The sequence below is a fragment of the Malus domestica genome, chromosome 15 (assembly GCF_042453785.1).
Source record: "Malus domestica chromosome 15, GDT2T_hap1".
In the NCBI taxonomy this organism is placed as follows: Eukaryota; Viridiplantae; Streptophyta; class Magnoliopsida; order Rosales; family Rosaceae; genus Malus; species Malus domestica.
The window spans coordinates 23,990,738-24,008,864 of record NC_091675.1 but is presented as its reverse complement, the minus strand read 5'-3'; the positions used below and the strand labels follow the sequence as shown (position 1 = coordinate 24,008,864).

Sequence of the window (18,127 nt, the reverse complement as noted above, 5' to 3'; positions counted from 1 at the left end):
TCTATCATCAATCATTTTGTTCCTTCCTTGAAAAACTAAGGACCAAATGACAAAAATACCCTCAATTTAATAAATAATGGGCCAAAATGATTTGACAAAAATTAAGGATGTTTTTGTCATTTTATCTTTATTTAATGAAGATTTTTTAAGGAATGACCAAAATGATTGATGATGGACAAACTCAGGGACCACTTCTATTGATTTCAAATGTCAGGGACTAAAATGATGAGTTATGCAAATCTCAATGACTACTTTGGCTAAAAAGTCTTTCAGCAATTACACTTGCACAGCAACAGTTTGACGGTTTTGATTAGATGAACGCAAATCTAGACCACGACTGTTGCCTAGGAGAAATTTTTAGTTGTGACGGGAATACAAATGGTACACCACGTGTTTTTATGCAAGTGGTGGAAAATTTTAATTTTTAAGTTATTAACATTTTAACACACATAACTCACCATTTATAGAAGGATACAAGGTGTAACATTTCGTGTGACGGTCACACTGAAAAATCTCTCGTTGCCTAGCTCGAAAGAGTGATGGGAAGATGACCGATGATTACTGGGGGCAAAATTTGCCAAGCCAACAGAGCTACGAGAAGCAACGAAAGCAGCTCTACTTGAAAAGGAAATAGTGGACTTCTTTTTTATGAGATGGTCTTCTTGAATGAGTAGATCGTAGCAGTCATCATACGAGATAAAGAGAGGGCCGGAGATGAACGGCTGTTGAAAACTCTTTATATTCAGGACCAAGACTGTCTAAGAGGCTTTCAATGGGTTCTTCTATCGTAGTACTGGAGCCAATAATGTGAAGCGAATCCGCTAGGCTTTTGGCATGCATCAAATAACCGGACATGGACTGCTCCGAGTCTTTCTTGAGAGTGCAGAGTTGACCACGAAGAGTGCGGATGCGAGTCTTGGAGAGAGGAGAGAAACACTTTGCTAGAAGAGACCAAGCATCGAAACCGTGGGTACAAGGAATCAGTATAGACCGTATAGAGGGTGAGCAGGTAGCCTTGATCCAACTGAGGACAAGTTTGTCCCGAGAATAATTTGGATTGACAGAGCCATCAGCAAGCTTCTTTAGAAGTTTGGAATTGGTGGTCACGACATCTTCCATACCATGAATTTCAAGAATATATCTGAAAATTAAGATCTCCAACTGGGGTAATTATTTATGTCCATGAGAGAATTGATTGTGTGGGAGATGTTGAAGGTGGTGGGGTGCGAAGTAATATAGAAGCCATAGAGGATCGAACTGTGGGAAGCGTTAGCTTGGGAAAAAGGATGATACCATATAGAGAAATATAGAACGGCAGAAAGGAAATAGAGCAAAGAATAAGAATCTGTGTTATGGAGAAATGCTCAATTGTTTGCTCATTCTATTGATACAGAATAAATACAATCAGATAGTTGACTTTGTACAATCTATAACAGGCAACTAATAACTATTAATTAGTTACACAAAATAATATGGAGAGATTAATCGGTGGGATCATGGCATAACAGCAGATTCATTGGAGAGGTTAGAGGTTGATTTGATACTCTTGTCAATCCTCGTGTATGAAAAAAAAAAAACAATTCAGTTCCTTAACAAAATTTCAGGCATCTAATTAAGCAGATCCCCTTAATATTTTATGGAAATTATAATGTGATGATAAAATCAAGAACCACTAACAAGTAACAAAACATTTAATTTCCTGGTGCTTAGTTGGTACACCCTCATATGTCCTTTACACCTTAAAATACACATACAGACAGAGAAGAAGAAAGAGGGGTGGCTATTAGCTACTGAGGCTAAAGCCATAATAAGTATCACAACCCACACAAACATAACCAAAAAATCAAAACCAAATTAAAGAAAAAGTAGAACCTAACTAAGCTAAGACAAAGAAGAAATCCCTTAGATAAAGACTTAATGATATGCACCATTGGTTGTCGGAAGATCAAATGACCACGCGGTAAACGCCGGGTTCCAGCTGTAACCCATTTCGCCACCGCCAACCACCGGAGACGAATCCAAAATCGATGACGTGGAATATGAAGACAATGATGAGGAGGATGAAGACGCCACCACATTATTTAGTTGGTCAGAATAATAACTACATGATTGTGATGTTGATGGTGTTAGCCTCTGAAACAATTCTTGAATTCCAATATTGCTGCTTTGAACTTCATGACCAACAATGAAACCGTTTTGTTGGTGATGGCTTGGAGGTGGTTGATCTTGGTTGTTGTTTCTCCAGAAAGAGCTGCACAGGCCAAGTGAAGGAGCCTGGCACACTGGATCCAAACCCAGGGTTCGAGCAGTACTCATTGCAATTGCCTCAGTAGTCATCATGTGGGACCCAATCATATTCATACCTCCCTCTTCCTTCACATTTACAGAATTACAAAGTTGATTAGGGTTAGGGTTTTGATGATGACTGGCTTTTAACAGGGCTAGTAAATGAGAATTCTGGGGCGAGCCCCATAGTATTGGGCTTGCTTGGACCTCCTGATCGAACCCCGCACCAAATCCTGAACGGCCAATCTCTGACACCACCGTTTTCAACTTCCCTGCGGCGGTCTTGTCTATGGAAGCCGTTGACCCGGTGACACTCTTGTTTTTTCTATAGCCGCCGCCAATTGGAACGTTGCGGAGGGCTCCTCCTTTTGTCCAGTAGCGGCGACAGGTCTTGCAGAAGTGGCGGGGTTGAGTGAGGTTGTAATTGTTGTAGTAGCAGAACTTGGTGTTGGAAGAATCGCATCTTGGGCATCTCAAGTTCTCAGTATTTGATAAACCTGCCGTGGCTGTTGTGGTGGCGGTGGCGGTGGTAGTTGTTGAGGAAGAAGGGGATGGTGAAGGAGACAGAGAAGGAGAAGAAGTAGTACCACCATGAAAGGTGAGCGATTTCCTCTCTCCTCCTCCTGCTATGTTATTAAGGCCTGCACCTCCAAACAGTTCTTGGATCATCTTGGTTTTTTTATTTACTCTTATTCGTAGATCTACAACAATCCAAAAGCAAAGAGAAAAACAAATAAAGATAAAATCTTTTTGAGTGTAGTAGTATTTAGTGGAGAGAAAGCTAAAGAGATGAGAAAGTGGTTTTTGTTGTGTATTTAGTGTTTGTGTGATCTAACCACTATATATATATATATGTGTGTGTGTGTGTGTGTATATATATATTATGTGCGAGGATATTGAATCGGAATATAGATATTCAAATTAAATGACTTGCCTTGAGACTTAAAGACTTAAGTTGTAGGGGACTTTGTTGTCAAATATTCTTGGGGTGTAAAAGAATGGAGGGATTGCATAGTGGAGGAAGCTTTACTATATATAGGGTTACTGCATGTGGAAGACAGTATATATGAAAACTTCAATCTATATAGCTAAGCTAAACAACATAAAGTGGTATTTAATTTTGGTGGATTCGGAATTCAGTTGTAAGTGGTTTTGGAAGGAAGCAAATGGTCTTTTCCCAAATTCCCAGTCTATTCTACCCTTCTGATCATCCAACGCTTTTGTCCTGTGAAAAAATATAAGTTTAACAAGACTGCATTATTTCCCTAATGATTCCAATAACAGTTAGCCGAAGGAACTTAATTAAATCCAAATCACCTTTTCTTCTATATTATCCATGCAGCTGTTGAATAGCCAACTAAATATGATAATGAAAAATTAGTCACTCTAGCTAGCTACTTAACTAGTGTGCTAAATTTCTGATTAAAGACCCAATGAAATGATACATTGAGCAAAACCCTAATTTGTTTTATCCAAATCCCAGGTGTTTTGTAAGTATATAAGTTTATTTCTTCTCAATTTTTTTAGAAAGTGGGGGGCTTAAATTAGTGCACAAACGCTTTTGCATTGTATCAATTATAAACGAATGGCTTGGCAATTGGCATTATAAAATGAGAAGTTTTATATTACAGGAAGTGGGGGGTGCAGAAGAGAATATATAATGATAATAGCAATTAAGTTTTCTAAAAGAATAATCTTTGTTGTGTGTGGGGGGGTCTATTGTGTTTCCTTCCTGAAGATGCTGTTCGAGAATCATCATTATAAGTTCGAGGAGTTGGCTAATCACATGGAAGTACGTGTAAAGCCAATGCCCTACAGTAACTATAAAGCCACTGCCCGAAAGTTATGGCTTCAATTTGCCTTCCCCACACAGACACAGACACAGACACAGACACTACACCAAAGAGCTAACTAGCAGAGAGCCCCAGCTGATGTATCTTTGATGGCCATTGGGTTTAGGTTGAACACATTGAGTAATTAAACCTAATTCAAGTAATGATTCGAACGTGTGGTTTGTTGTCTGAGAACAAATACTGCACGAGAGCACATTTCATTTGCATTTGAAACATTCATCATTGTTTCTTTCCAACAATGCAGTCGAGAATCCATGAAATCAGTTTTGTTGTTAATAATTTGAAAATTACTGTTCATCCTTGAAATCTGTATGTGCGGCGCTCTTCGTGAGATCTAAACCAAATCGACTTTTTTCAATCACTTATGCGTGGCAATTGAGTTTAGCATTAATCTTAACTTAACAAAACAAATATTTGAACTATTGATCATACAAAAGATTATCCCATTCAAAGTGGGATGAAAATTAAGTCTAAATATTACTAATTCACGTGTTATAATATGAGGGCACAATATAGATTGTCACAATATTACTGATTGCTTAGCTTACCTATGAGTATTGAGTATTGAGTATTGAAAAACATTCATGGAGATCATTTTTACAGATAATTTAGCAGTATTGACCAGCTGCTTAATCCGATCATGAACTATTTCACATTGAAGAGGCTGGATAGTATGAAATGTTCCTAAAAGCTCAACATTTAGTAGACCTTGGTCATATAGGTAAAAAACGAATTGGCTGGTGCGCTTGGTTAGGCGTGCAAACTGTGCCACCTAATTAGTAATTACATTAGCATAAGACAAATTGAAAATTAACCAGGTTGATGTAACCTTTATTGGTTAGCTAGCTGCTCATTCAATCACTATTCAAGTTTATGTGGAGCAATTATTCTCTTAATTCTGTGACAACAACCCACAGTACGTATAGCAGATTACTTGATTGTGTGAAACGAGCTGCCTTCGAAGAGCTTGTGGTTTGAATGCAAATTACTTTGATTCGTGTTTGTTTGGACTACTTGAGAATCTGGAAGGAATATAAGAAGTGAATTAAAATGGCTATGAGGGGTCTACATGTCTCATATTTTTGGAACAATCTGTGATCAATCGCCATCTTGATTTGAAGATTGTTAATTGTGAAGATTAAATCTTATCGCTTAAGTTACAAGATAACACAGAGGCTAATGTGTGATTATTGATTTATCTTGGAAATTCCTACTCTTAAAAAATATATTTTCAATTGAAATTCTACAGTAAATCAAAATCTAATTAACTCCGTGAAGCATGTGAATGGAATAGTGAGCGGGTAGGTCCAACACAGATCTAATACAACCTAATCCTAGGTTCATTATAAACTATATTTAAAAAGAAAGAGAGTGAATGCTTTATCTTTCTGGCCAAGTCACAATTCACATTCAATCAGGTCACAAATATTTAATGGAAAAATAGTGAATTTAGACATAAAGACTGTCAAATTCTATCAGGAGAAGATGATATACAATATTTAAGACCGTAAGAATCCAAATTAATGAATATAGCGCTAATTAAGAAATTGAAGATAGTTTCTGTAAAAGGTGAATAATAGTGAGAAATTTTTTCATGTCGAATGTCACCTAATGTTAACTATTAGTGTAATGATACATTTTTCAATTTAGAGTGCTATTATTAAATAAATAGATATATTAGAATATAAGTTGAATAAGTAATATCATCTGACAGTGTAATTCTCACATTATAAAAATTAATAGTGCATGCATGGTAAAGCAAAATGCAACACTACTTTACTTGAGCAACAGGCACATCAAAGCCAGAACTGATCGATCAGTTTTCATCTTTGACCAAAGCACTACCATCGGATCAAGTCTCTGAACAAACAATGACTACCCATGAAACCAAATTGAGCAAGAAGGCTGGCTTTGAATTCAAAGGACTTTTTTTTGTTCTAAATTCATGAACACATCTATACATGCAAAGGGAAATTATATATCAATTTAAAGCGGCACAAACAACACACATTTGCACTTTGCTTCTAAAGAAAACGATATGTGAATGAAAAAGGAAGCAAAATATAAATAAATAAGGTCCCATGAAAAGGAAAATACATAATGCTCCACGTTAGATATTTTTTTTTCTTTTTATTTTTATGGTTGGTAAGTAAAAAAAGGAAACAAATGTCGAAATTATTGGTGAATGGATGGTGATGTTAATAGTATTGTCTACGTACGTATCTGACCGCGCGTGCCGTCCGGAGCGCGAGACGTAATATTATAGACAAGGAGCAGACCGACATGCTTTTACCTGTGAAGGTCGGGCAGCGTGAGGGCAGCAGAAGACGACAGAAGACGTCAATGATATTACATGGGAATGGGCACTGGGCAGCGCGCGGGGGCGGAAGGGGCAGCGCTGGTAGGGAATCAAGGTCGCCGTCAACGTTGGTTGTGGGTTGAGTGGGGCAGTCGTTCCTCGATCCTCGGCACTCTATTGCTTTACTATACTTCTGTCTTGCTCAGTCCTTATCAGCTGCTTTTTCTGTGTCAATCACTTGCTCGTTTCGCGCCGAATCACCCTCAAAATCTAAAACCATGTTTTCTATTATATTAGGACAATTAACTTTAAATATATAATATTCATTTGTTCTAAAATAGCTTGACAGGCTCATGTTTTGGTTAATTTGAAAACATACACTTTCATTTACATATTTCAAAAGATTAGACCAAGGGAGGTAAGGGATGGATAGAGTTGGTTGAATTAGGATATATATGTTTGGAGTTCGCTCCTTTTAATACAACACAAACAGTAAAAAAAAATGTTACTATAAGTAAAGAAACTATGTTAAGTTAATTAGTATAGTATCATAAGAATGCAAATAAATTGTATTGATAATACAATTTTTAATTATATTGAAACTTCTTCTTGTAAAACCCAACGGTTATCAGGTTGTTCATAGGATTGAATTAAAAAAACATAACTGTAATTAGTAATCATCCTCCGACCTCCATGCAAAAAGTTCAGAGTAATAAAGGAGAAGAGTATATGATAATACCACTAATTATTAAGGAATGTACGGGATTAGATATGACATGATGAGCACATGCATATGGGTTCGAAATATGGGATGTGATAGAATTCCACATTCTAAATAGACCCCGACTAATGTGCATGTGTCCTCTCCTTATGCAGCAAGGACAAGAATCCTCTCCGGATCCTTTTTATATGAATCCGAGAATCAATCAATCAATTCCGTTTATTTATATTGTGTGATTAGTTTTTGTTAATTATTATTTATATTCAATTTTCAATTAAAAATTTTAAATAATTTTTAATCGTATGATTTACAATGAACGAACATAATTGATTGATCTTTCGAATTTTCACAAAGAGGATCCGGAAAATATCATATTCCATGCGGCGATACAGCTTTTATGGGGCTCCTCACCCTTCGTCCTTTTTTATTCTAGTGATCAATAATTCTCTCTCTCTCTCTCTCTCGCAGCCTGTACCAACTAATGTTCCTTTCATTTCCTTTGCACAATTCATGCAAGAGGAACCATATATAAATGGTTTTTCATTTCAAATCTCCTAGAGTAGGAATTTAACGATTGATCATGTACCCCTTAATTGTTTAATATACAACACAAAAATAGTTATGGACTATGTAGGTTTGGCTTTGCTCAGTTCCTTGAGTTAAAGTAGATGCATTAGATCACATCCATTCATGATTCCATTTGTTTTAAACAAAGAATACGCAAAATGCAAGTCACTAATATTACCAAAATAAAAATAAAAATAATCCATGATGTTTTGATCACTTTTCATCAATTTTGTATTACAAGAAGGATAAGATGAATTATACATGCCGTGAACTCTCTTAAAAATTATAATTTTCCTTTAAAACCAATGGTGACAAAAGTACATTTTCCTTACCAAAAATTTATAAGTACTAGATTTGTGAATTTAGTGATGATATGATTGTGACTCGATTGAATTATTGATCAATCTGATTTTAGTAAAACTTAGTATTGATATTTGATAATATTACAAGCATTTCTCTAGCTACTATAAAAATTGCAAAACATCATAATCGCTCATTTAGGTGCAAGTTGAACCAATGGCGAATACATTAAGGAATCCAGGTGGTCCTGAACCACCCGGAAGTTCAAATAAGTGGTTGTGAGAACCTCTGAGAACCACTCAAGTCATATGGTGGAGGAGAAGAGTGCAGCAGCAGATCAGCAGATGCATGTTCTACAAATGATTAACGAATGTGAAGAAGACTATTCTGTTTTTTTTTTAAATTTTTTTTTTAAGATTTGGCCAAAACAATGTTGTTTTGAGCCAACCTATTTAAAACAAAATAATTAAAAGCAAGTCTTCCTATTAAGCCACGTGGATGAGACCCTTTTTAATTAAAGAAAATAAAGAGAGTATATTCCCTTTCCGCCTACCCGAGATCTCTACCAGTCTCATTTTGCGTTCGCTTTCTCCAATTGGGTAATTCCCAATTCCAATTCCCTTTTTCCTCCAACCACACCCAACCGATCCCCATGCCACCACCAGCAAAAATCATCATCTATTAGTTCTAAAAATCCTTTTCCAAATATTTCTCTAATTTTGGATAGTTCCAATCATATTAATTCCGAATAGTTCAACTCCAATTTTAGATATTTTCAAATCATCATCAATCTTTTTTTTTATTATTATTTTTTTATTGATAATGAAACTAGCATGACACGCAGAGTATGAAACCTCATCGTGTCAATTTTAGTTTTTGTAGCTTGTAATGTTTGTCTATATAAAGATTATGAATGAAAATTTAATTTATTATCGTTTAATTTTTTAATATTATTTTTGTCCCATATTTTTTAAAACTTTTATATTGGGACCACTCAATGTTAGAATCCTAAATCTACCACTAAGTCGAACTCTACCAATATCAAGAACAAAGTTACAAGGGACCGATCCTATCATATAATTGTATACATTATTTCTGCAAATAGTAACTTGAGAATATATGAATGTTGCTATAGCTCGTACGTAAAATATTCTCTAGTCATATAGAGGGGGCCGGATGCATTGACAGTTGGCTGCACTAAAATAAACCTTATAACTCATCCACTTCTTGTATATATGCCCTAGGGCCCTTGATGGTCCTAATCAATCTTACCTACGATCACAAAAAAACAATATTAGTCGCTTTGGATTATTCAAAATCTTCAATGTCACATAAAGAACATATTTTGCCATTAGGGTTTGTTTGCGTACTACTCTCTTGGGATCAGGTATATATTATCTTTTCCAAACTATTGAATATGCAAACATCATATCTGCGTTTTCATAAGGATATGCATATCATATCATACAGTTGCAGCTAATAACTAGTTAGCTGGGGTTACCGAGAAAAGGTCGAAACCAAATTCCTTGGACGAAAACATCATTTTTGCATTTTTGTAAGGAGAGAAATACTAAAGAAATTATCTCAAAGTAAGATTCTTTATGAACTTTCTGTCACCTCACAGTTTAACTTTCATTTATAAGTCAACATTATAAAACATTGTGCCATAAATTGTTAGAGAAATCTCACTTTTAAAAGAATCTCTTACCATTTCTCTTTTGAAGGATGCATATCATATCATAGAGTTGCAGCTAACTGGCTATAGCTGGGACACTGAGAAAAGGTCGACACTAAATTCCTTGAAAGGATAAAAATGGATGGTTCTTAATCCTAAACATTCCCTTTTACGTTGGTCCCCCTACATTGAAATACGACAAAAAATGAAATGAAATGGCCAAATAGCTAGGTCATGCTCAGCAAAACCTATAGGGAGAGAGTGGGTAGGGTTTCGAAACTGGCAAAAGCTAGGATGGACAAAATTCTTGGTGCAGAGCTAGCATAGATCATGTCCCTTGACAAAGCTATTCATGCATGTGGATTGGTGGTTATTGGATAGGAGAAGAAGTTTCAACAGCGTGAGTGATTCATGAGCGTAGCGCCTAGGTGAAACTTTTTTATGTTGTTTCAGAACATTCTTTATTTCGAAGTTATCATAAAAGATATATTAATTATAAATAACTTGTAGTTTAATTAGTTAAAAATAATCGTCTTTGCGTTTGACATACTGCATTCAAATCATCTTTCTCGTAATTTAGTGTAGATTATTTAATCAAAAAATAGTTGTACTAACTACAATATAACGGTCATAATCTTCATATTATGAGTTCGAAGTGTAAACCATCTAAAATTATCTAAGGAAAGAATTATACAGAAGTAAGAAGGAAGAAAGAGATAGAGAGAGAAGAAGAATGTCGAAGATATTAGAGAGAGAAAACTGTTGAGAACTGTTATATCTTTTCTTATCAGTTACAAATGAATTGTTACAAGCTATATATCCTAACACTTTGTAGCTTACACTCTAAGTAACAATATAACCAACTTATCTATCTTCATGATCTTTTGACACTTGTCCATTTCCTACCCATTGGATCTTAATACTCCTAACATCCCCCCACAAGCTCAGGGGCAGAGAATGTGAGCCTGAGATTGGCACAATGAGTTTGAAAAAGAGGAGTAGATAAGCCTTTGGTAAGTATATCAGCAAACTGCTCGGTGGAAGAGACAAAATGCACCTGCAGTTCCTGTTTTGCTATCCGCTCACGAACAAAATGTACATCAACCTCTATGTGTTTGGTACGTTGATGCTGAACAAGATTTAAGGTCAGTGCTATAGTAGATAGGTTGTCACATAAGAAAATTGGTTTTTCCACAACTAGAACCTGCAGAAAATGTAACAATTGGTGAATCCAATCAAGTTCAGCAGTTGTAGTAGATAAAGCCCGATACTCAGCTTCTGTGGATGAGCGAGAAACAGTTTGTTGCTTCTTAGATGACCACGAAATAGGATTAGATCCCAAAAATACAACCATTCCAGTAGTCGATCGCCTATCATTAGGATCCCCGGCCCAATCTGCATCACTATATGCAGTAATATCCAGTGAACTCTTGACATAATGAATGCCACAGCCTTGAGTAGCTTTTAAGTACCTAAGAATTCGTTTCACTGCCATGAAATGGGACTCCATAGGATTTTGCATAAACTGACAAACTTGATGCACTGCAAAGGCAATGTCAGGTCGAGTGAATGTTAGGTACTGTAAAGGGCCAACTAAACTGGGATAAAGGGCCAGATTATTATAAGGTTTGCCATCATCTTTGAGCAATCTGTTGTATGGCAAACAGGGAGTGGCACATGGTTTAGATAGTAACATATCAGCCTTAGTTAGCAACTCTGTAACATACTTACGTTGAGAGAGAAATAAACCATCTGGCTTCTGTAAAATCTGAATCCCTAGAAAATAGTGGAGGGGTCCCAAATATTTAATATCAAACTCTCGGGTAAGGGAATGAATGACCTCAGTAATTGCTTGTGTACCACTGCCAGTAATAATAATGTCATCCACATATAGGAGTAAAATCACCACATAACTGTCAACAACCTTTACAAAGAGTGAAGAATCGGCATATGTGGATTTGAATCCCAAGGATGGGAGAAATCGAGTAAACCGTTCATTCCAGGCCCTTGGTGCCTGTTTTAAGCCATATAAAGATTTATGCAACCTGCACACATAATCTTCATGCTTGAAATCAACAAATCCAGGTGGTTGAGTCATGTATACTTCCTCTTGCAAGATACCGTGGAGAAAAGCATTTTTCACATCTAATTGCCGCAATGTCCAACCAAAATGTGCAGAGAGAGCTAGAACTAGTCTTACTGTTGCAGGCTTCACAACCGGACTAAAGGTTTCCCCAAAATCAATACCTTCTTCTTGATTAAACCCTTTACCTACTAGGCGAGCCTTATACCTCCCAATAGAACCATCAGCATTCTTTTTGATCTTAAAGACCCATTTACAGCCTACTAAGTTTTTATGTCTTGGTAGAGGTACCAGAGACCATGTACCTTGATGATGCAATGCTGAAATCTCATCTTTCATAACTTCATGCCATACCGGGGACTTTAATGCAGACTTATATGTGGCAGGCTCAACTTGATTCAGATTAACCCCTCAATGTTCATGTATAGCAGCTAAAAGAGCAATTTTCTTGGAGATACCACTCTTTGACCGTGTCTGCATAGGGTGGAGATTCATTGGTAGGATAGATAGAACCACTTGTAGGTGTTCAGGTCGGAATTCAGGGACCACATGAAGTGTAAGAGGTAAGGGCTGTGTAACTGCTGCACCAATGAATTGATTAGAGACTGATTCGGCTGAGTGTGAACTTGTAGCTGCCTCGGATATGGACTGGAGCTCAGGAGAGACTTGATGCATATCAGTATTTGACAGATGACTCAATGTAGTATCGGAACTTGAGTGTTCAGGAGAATCAAGGGATTGACCAAAGGTGGAAAGATTCTGAGTTGGTGGTAAGACAAGCACACTATTTTGATCAGGTATGGGAATAGGTGAAGGAATGAGTGATGGTAATGGTGCAGAACTAACTGATTGATATTTGAGAACCAAGGATTTGTAAGGAAAATCAGTTTCATCAAAAGTCACATGTCTTGACACATAAACTTTCTTACTAGACACATCAGAGCAGAGAAACCCTTTATACTTAGAAGCATAGCTTAAGAATACACATTTTGTTGTTCTAGGTTCGAGTTTTGTGCTAGTGTATGGTCTTAACCACGGATAACATGAACACCCAAAAACTTTCAAGTGGTGGATCTCAGGGAGAGTATTATGTAGCAACTGAAATGGTGATTTATGATCTAATGTAGATGAAGGCATTCTATTAATCAAATAAACTGATGTTTGACAGGCAAATGACCAAAACAGAAATGGTAAAGAAGCAGTTTGTAATAGGGTAATGGATGTTTCAATTATGTGTCTATGTTTTCTCTCTGCAGTGCCATTTTGTTCTGGTGTATAAGGGCAGGACATCTGGTGACTTACTCCTTTATCAAGAAGAAACTGTTGAAATGCCTTACTTGTATACTCACCACCACTATCACTTTGAAGAACTTTTATGGATGTATGAAACTGATTGAAAATAAAATTGTAGAAGGACACAAAAGTTGGGAAGACATCACTTTTATTGCAGATTGGAAAAATCCAACAATACTTGGTACAATGATCAATGAAAGTCACATAATACTTGAATCCCTCTAAAGACACACAAGAAGCAGGGCCCCACACATCACTATGAACAATACTAAATGGATTTACAGACTTTGGAACTAAGGGAGAGAATGGAAGTTTACTAAACTTGCCCTCTAGACAGGTTTAACACAGAAAAGGAGTACTATCAGCAACACAAGAAATTTTGGAAGTGCTTAACATCTGAGAAACTATTTGATTGGACGGGTGACCAAGCCTCTTATGCCAAATACTGACAGTGACTTGTTTGCCAAGAAAAGTTACAGGTTGGCCTTTATCGTTGACTAGAGGAGAGCACGATGAGATGATGGGATACAATCCATTGTTACACAGCCATTTGTAGAGAGTCTTCCCTGTGGTTTTGTCCTGAATCCAAAATGAAAAAGCATCGAAGATCAACCAGCAGTTATTATCCAAACAGATTCTATGTACAGACAACAAGTTTTATGATAGTTTCGGAACATATAAGACAGAATTGAGCTTTATAGGCTGCATTGGAGTTGATAAGAGAGAGGAACCAATGTGAGAGATAGCTAAACCTTCACCATTAGCAGTCTGGATTACTTCATTTGCAGGATATGTAGTAGCTAAGGAAAGATTGCTCAACTCGGAAGCCATATGATTATTTGCACCTGAATCAGTAAGCCAAACTTGTTGCTGTGTAGGTGTAGGTAGTACTGAAAAAGGAGAAGTAGCAGCATGCACTGCATTCATTGGTGAATTAGAATTCTTCTGAAAACAAGTTTCTGCAGTATGATAAGGATTGCCACAAATCTGACAGCTTGAAGAAGCAATTGCATTCCTATATCTGCAAGTATCAGCAAAATGATTGTTTTTACCGCAAATTTGACAGCCTTGAAATGTGGTTGTATTCCGAAACCGACAAGTAGAAGCCAAATGATTATTCTTCCCACAAATCTGACATGGTTGATTGTGAACACCATAGTTTTGAGCCCTTGGTGGAGATGTACCAAGAATTCCAGGAGCATGGTTCGGTTGAAAATTTTTGTTGTTGCCAAACTTCGGAGTAAAGTTGGAATTGAACCGATTTCTACCCTTATTGTTGTAGTTGAATGCCTTGTAGCCAGTAGAATTAGAACTGCCATGAGTAGTACCAGAACCAGAGAAAGACTGATTCTTGGAAGGAAAACTATTACTTTGTGCCATGAATGCAGATAACACAGGTGAATTAAAGCCTTTCTCAAGTAAATTTTCTTCAGCAAGTAACTGAGATCGAAGATCTTTCAGTGATATCATAGTTTCACGGCCCTTAATCATAGATCTTATGGTATTGAATTCAACAGGCAGCCCATTTAACGTAAGAATCACAATGTCGTCATCATCAAAAAATACACCAACAGCAGACAATAAATCTCTTGCTTCTTTAATTTTCTGCAAATATAATGTGACTGAATCATTACCCTTCTTAATTGTCTGAAGCTCAGATTTGAGTTGAAAGATACTTGTTCTTGTGACTGTAGAAAACTGGTCTTTGAGGCGAGTCCACAGTTCTTTAGAACTAGTACTTCCAATTACACAAGAAACTGCAGCAGGAGACAAGGTTGCAGTAATTAATTGCATCAACGCTTTATCATGCATCTTCCATATCTTGTAATCATCAGTTGGAACCCTTGTAAAAGAATCACCAGACAAAATTGCTGAACCATCAGAGGAATCTTGACTGAATTGAGCAGGACAGGACATTAAACCATCAACAAAACCAATTATGCTATGACCTTCAAGCAGGAGCTGCATTTGGAAATGCCAAGCTAAATAGTTCGTCTCATCCAATTTCACATTAACCGAACTGGAAACAGATGAAATCAAAGAAGTAATTGGAGATTGTAAGATCTGTAACTGAGCAGTTGTCACCATTGTTGCAAATTGTAAAGAAATCACACGAAATCTTGACAGAAACCAAACCACAAACAGTTGGTAGGCACGTTCGGAAGATTGAAGAACCGGACGGAGAAGTACAGAGAAAATACCCCAAATAACAGAAAAGAATCAAATCCAATCATAGTATACTAATAAACCAGAAACCAATCACAATAGCGGAAGCAATGAAAACCAAGATCGACAAATCCGTCAAGCTTTTATGCTTGTTCCGGCGATGATACCATGTAAACCATTTGAAATTATCTAAGGAAAGAATTATACAAAAGTAAGAAGAAAGAAAGAGATAGAGAGAGAAGAAGAATGTCGAAGATATTAGAGAGAGAAAACTGTTAAGAACTGTTATATCTTTTCTTATCAGTTACAAATGAATTGTTACAAGCTATATATCCTAACACTTTGTAGCTTACACTCTAAGTAACAATATAACCAACTTAACTATCTTCATGATCTTTTGACACTTGTCCATTTCCTACCCATTGGATCTTAATACTCCTAACACGAAGCACTGTAGAATTTTCAAAACTAGTGAAGATAATTTATCAATGACATACATCCTGTAAGATTGTGGGATCCCGATGTACTATATTATATAACAGCAGTCAATGACCAGAGTCTAGTTAATCTTCCTAAATATTTTTGTTTTTATTTTTTTACAAATAGTAGTGTTAATAGGTTAAATTGTTAGTTGTAAGGCGAGAAAGGAGATGGTGGGGATCGAACTCGCACTGGGGTACACATGCTTGATTGCTTTCTAACACTGCGGTAAAGCACCATGTGTAATAATATAATCAGACAAGTTTGTTGATTTTGTTCTCTATAATAGCTTATGATCGGTGGCAAGCAGCTGCCACTTCCAGAAAATTGGGCTTTGCCCTACAAAATTTTGTCTGACAAATCAAATTTTGTCGGGTAAACAGACTTTACTTACCCAACAAAATTTTTGGTTGGTAGGACAAAGATGTCAGGATTTAGGGTTTACTAAAAATCTTTACGCGAGGGAAAGTGATCGTAAGGCAAGTCAAAATTCGTTGTGAAATTTTTTGACACGAAGAGAGAAAAAATGGCAAGCAATATCTGATGGTTTGCCCAATAAATCTAGTCTTCGTCCGCTAGGTTGGCTTTGCCAGACAACAATGTTTGTTTGCTAAGTTCTACTATCGGTGGTCAAAGGCCCACAATGATGTGTAATAAATATCCACTAACACAAGGCATGTGTCGATTACATAAACCAGGTGTGGAGCAACTGATATAAGGAGTGGAAGTACGAGCTACACAAGTGCTACGAAAGATGTGCATAGCCTGAGGCAACTACTACCGTTCCACCTAGGATTTCTGGAGGGTTGGACAAGTGGTTATGGCTGTGCACTCTTTTTTAGAGTGAAAAGTTGTAAGTAATTAATTTTATTTATATTTTAAATTTTTGTTCAATTTTTGAGTTTTTTTTTAGTTATGTTGAACAATAGTTCTTAATGGACATAAAAAATCGGCAACAAATAAAGGTAATTGGATGAAGAAGTCATACCTTCTTCACTCTAGTTCTCGACCCCTATCTTGCCGAGTCGAGGAACTCTGAGGAGCATTTCCGAGAGGTGGAGATTTAGGGGAGACGCATGCCAATTACGGCAACGAGGATGTGAACAAAATTTATGTAAGTATTCATTTATATGTTGTAATTGTAAATTTCATTACAATAAATAAGGTTTAAAATATGATCGATAATTTTAATCGGCTTCCCTTAGTTTTTTATTTTTTATTTTTTGTAGGCTTCTATGATTCAGAAGAAGGACAAGTACCTCACCAACCTCTCTAAGCAACAATGGGACGTGCCTATGGAAGAGCTGACAACTGATCAAGAGGTGTCTATCTAGTTGCTGATGGACGAGGTTGGGTGATGGAAAGGCAAGGAAGTTCGTGACTGATAGGGATTTTATTACACACATGAGCAGGCTAAAAACTCCTATAATACTTGCAAGAATTACAAGGTTATTGTAGTATAAATGGATCTCGCAAGGTCGTTCTCCACAGGGATTATTAAATACTTCGAAGCAAACCAAATTCCAATTAATTATTGTAAAGTAGATATTGAGATGATTGATTTTATAAACTACTTAAATTAAAAACGAATTTAATTAATAAAAGTAAACTAATCTGCAATATTAAAGATGAAAGAAAAGGAACCAGTTTTTGAGAAATCAAATTAAGAAAGCACTAGGGTTCCACCATCACCTAGCAATCTTATGAACTTTTACCAATTATTATGATCTACACACGCCACTTTGAAGGTTAGATTTTCCTAATTCATATTCTACTTGGAACCTCCAACATAGAACGTATATCTAACATGCAACCTGTCCGGACGTTCGGATCAAATCTGAACATGAAAGACTCATTATGCGTTATGAAAACCCTTTGAAAAACCATGCAACCCTTAAGACGTGGTGTTCATCCTAAGTGAAATTACAACTATTAATCACAAAAAGTCAGCGTCAATTTCAAGGAACCTTCCAACCAAAATTGCATCAAATTACTTTTCAAAAGATCCTAATGGTGATCAGGCATTAAGACAATTAGATAGTTTTAATCCCGATGATTAATAATTCAAAGTATGCATGTAATCAATCATAAGCAATTAAATAAAAATCACATATTCATGCTAAGGCTCAAGGTTTCGCCCTAGCAAAAGGAATTAGTTACGCATATTCATAATTAAAATCATAGAAAATATTATTAAGAAAATGATTGAAAACACCTTCAAGTAGAAAATCTCCAATAACCCTAGCAATTTTCTCTGTCTCCAAAGCTGCATAAAAGAAAGCGTAGAAAAAAAACTAAGAACGGCCAAGCAATATAATTGCTAAGCCATCCACAAACCCTAAAACATAGGTCTCTTATTCCAATTAGGAAACTCAGAAAAATAATAAAATATCTTAGAAAATAA

At 36.4% G+C, this 18,127-nt stretch overlaps 1 protein-coding gene across 1 annotated transcript; it reads right to left on the bottom strand.

The window, feature by feature from the left end:
- Positions 1-1,678: 1,678 nt before the first annotated feature.
- On the bottom strand, positions 1,679-3,269 carry LOC103431576 (dof zinc finger protein DOF2.4-like). The gene is made up of 2 exons (NM_001328916.1): positions 3,221-3,269; positions 1,679-2,987 (listed from the first exon to the last, which is right to left on the bottom strand). Exon 2 carries the CDS (start codon positions 2,953-2,955, stop codon positions 1,915-1,917), a length of 1,041 nt encoding a protein of 346 aa, NP_001315845.1. The 5' UTR covers positions 2,956-2,987; positions 3,221-3,269; the 3' UTR covers positions 1,679-1,914.
- Positions 3,270-18,127: the final 14,858 nt, after the last annotated feature.

Bases quoted from the DNA above. Each gene is read 5' to 3' on its own strand.
- LOC103431576 (NM_001328916.1), bottom strand. From the start codon at position 2,955: ATGATCCAAGAACTGTTTGGAGGTGCAGGCCTTAATAACATAGCAGGA.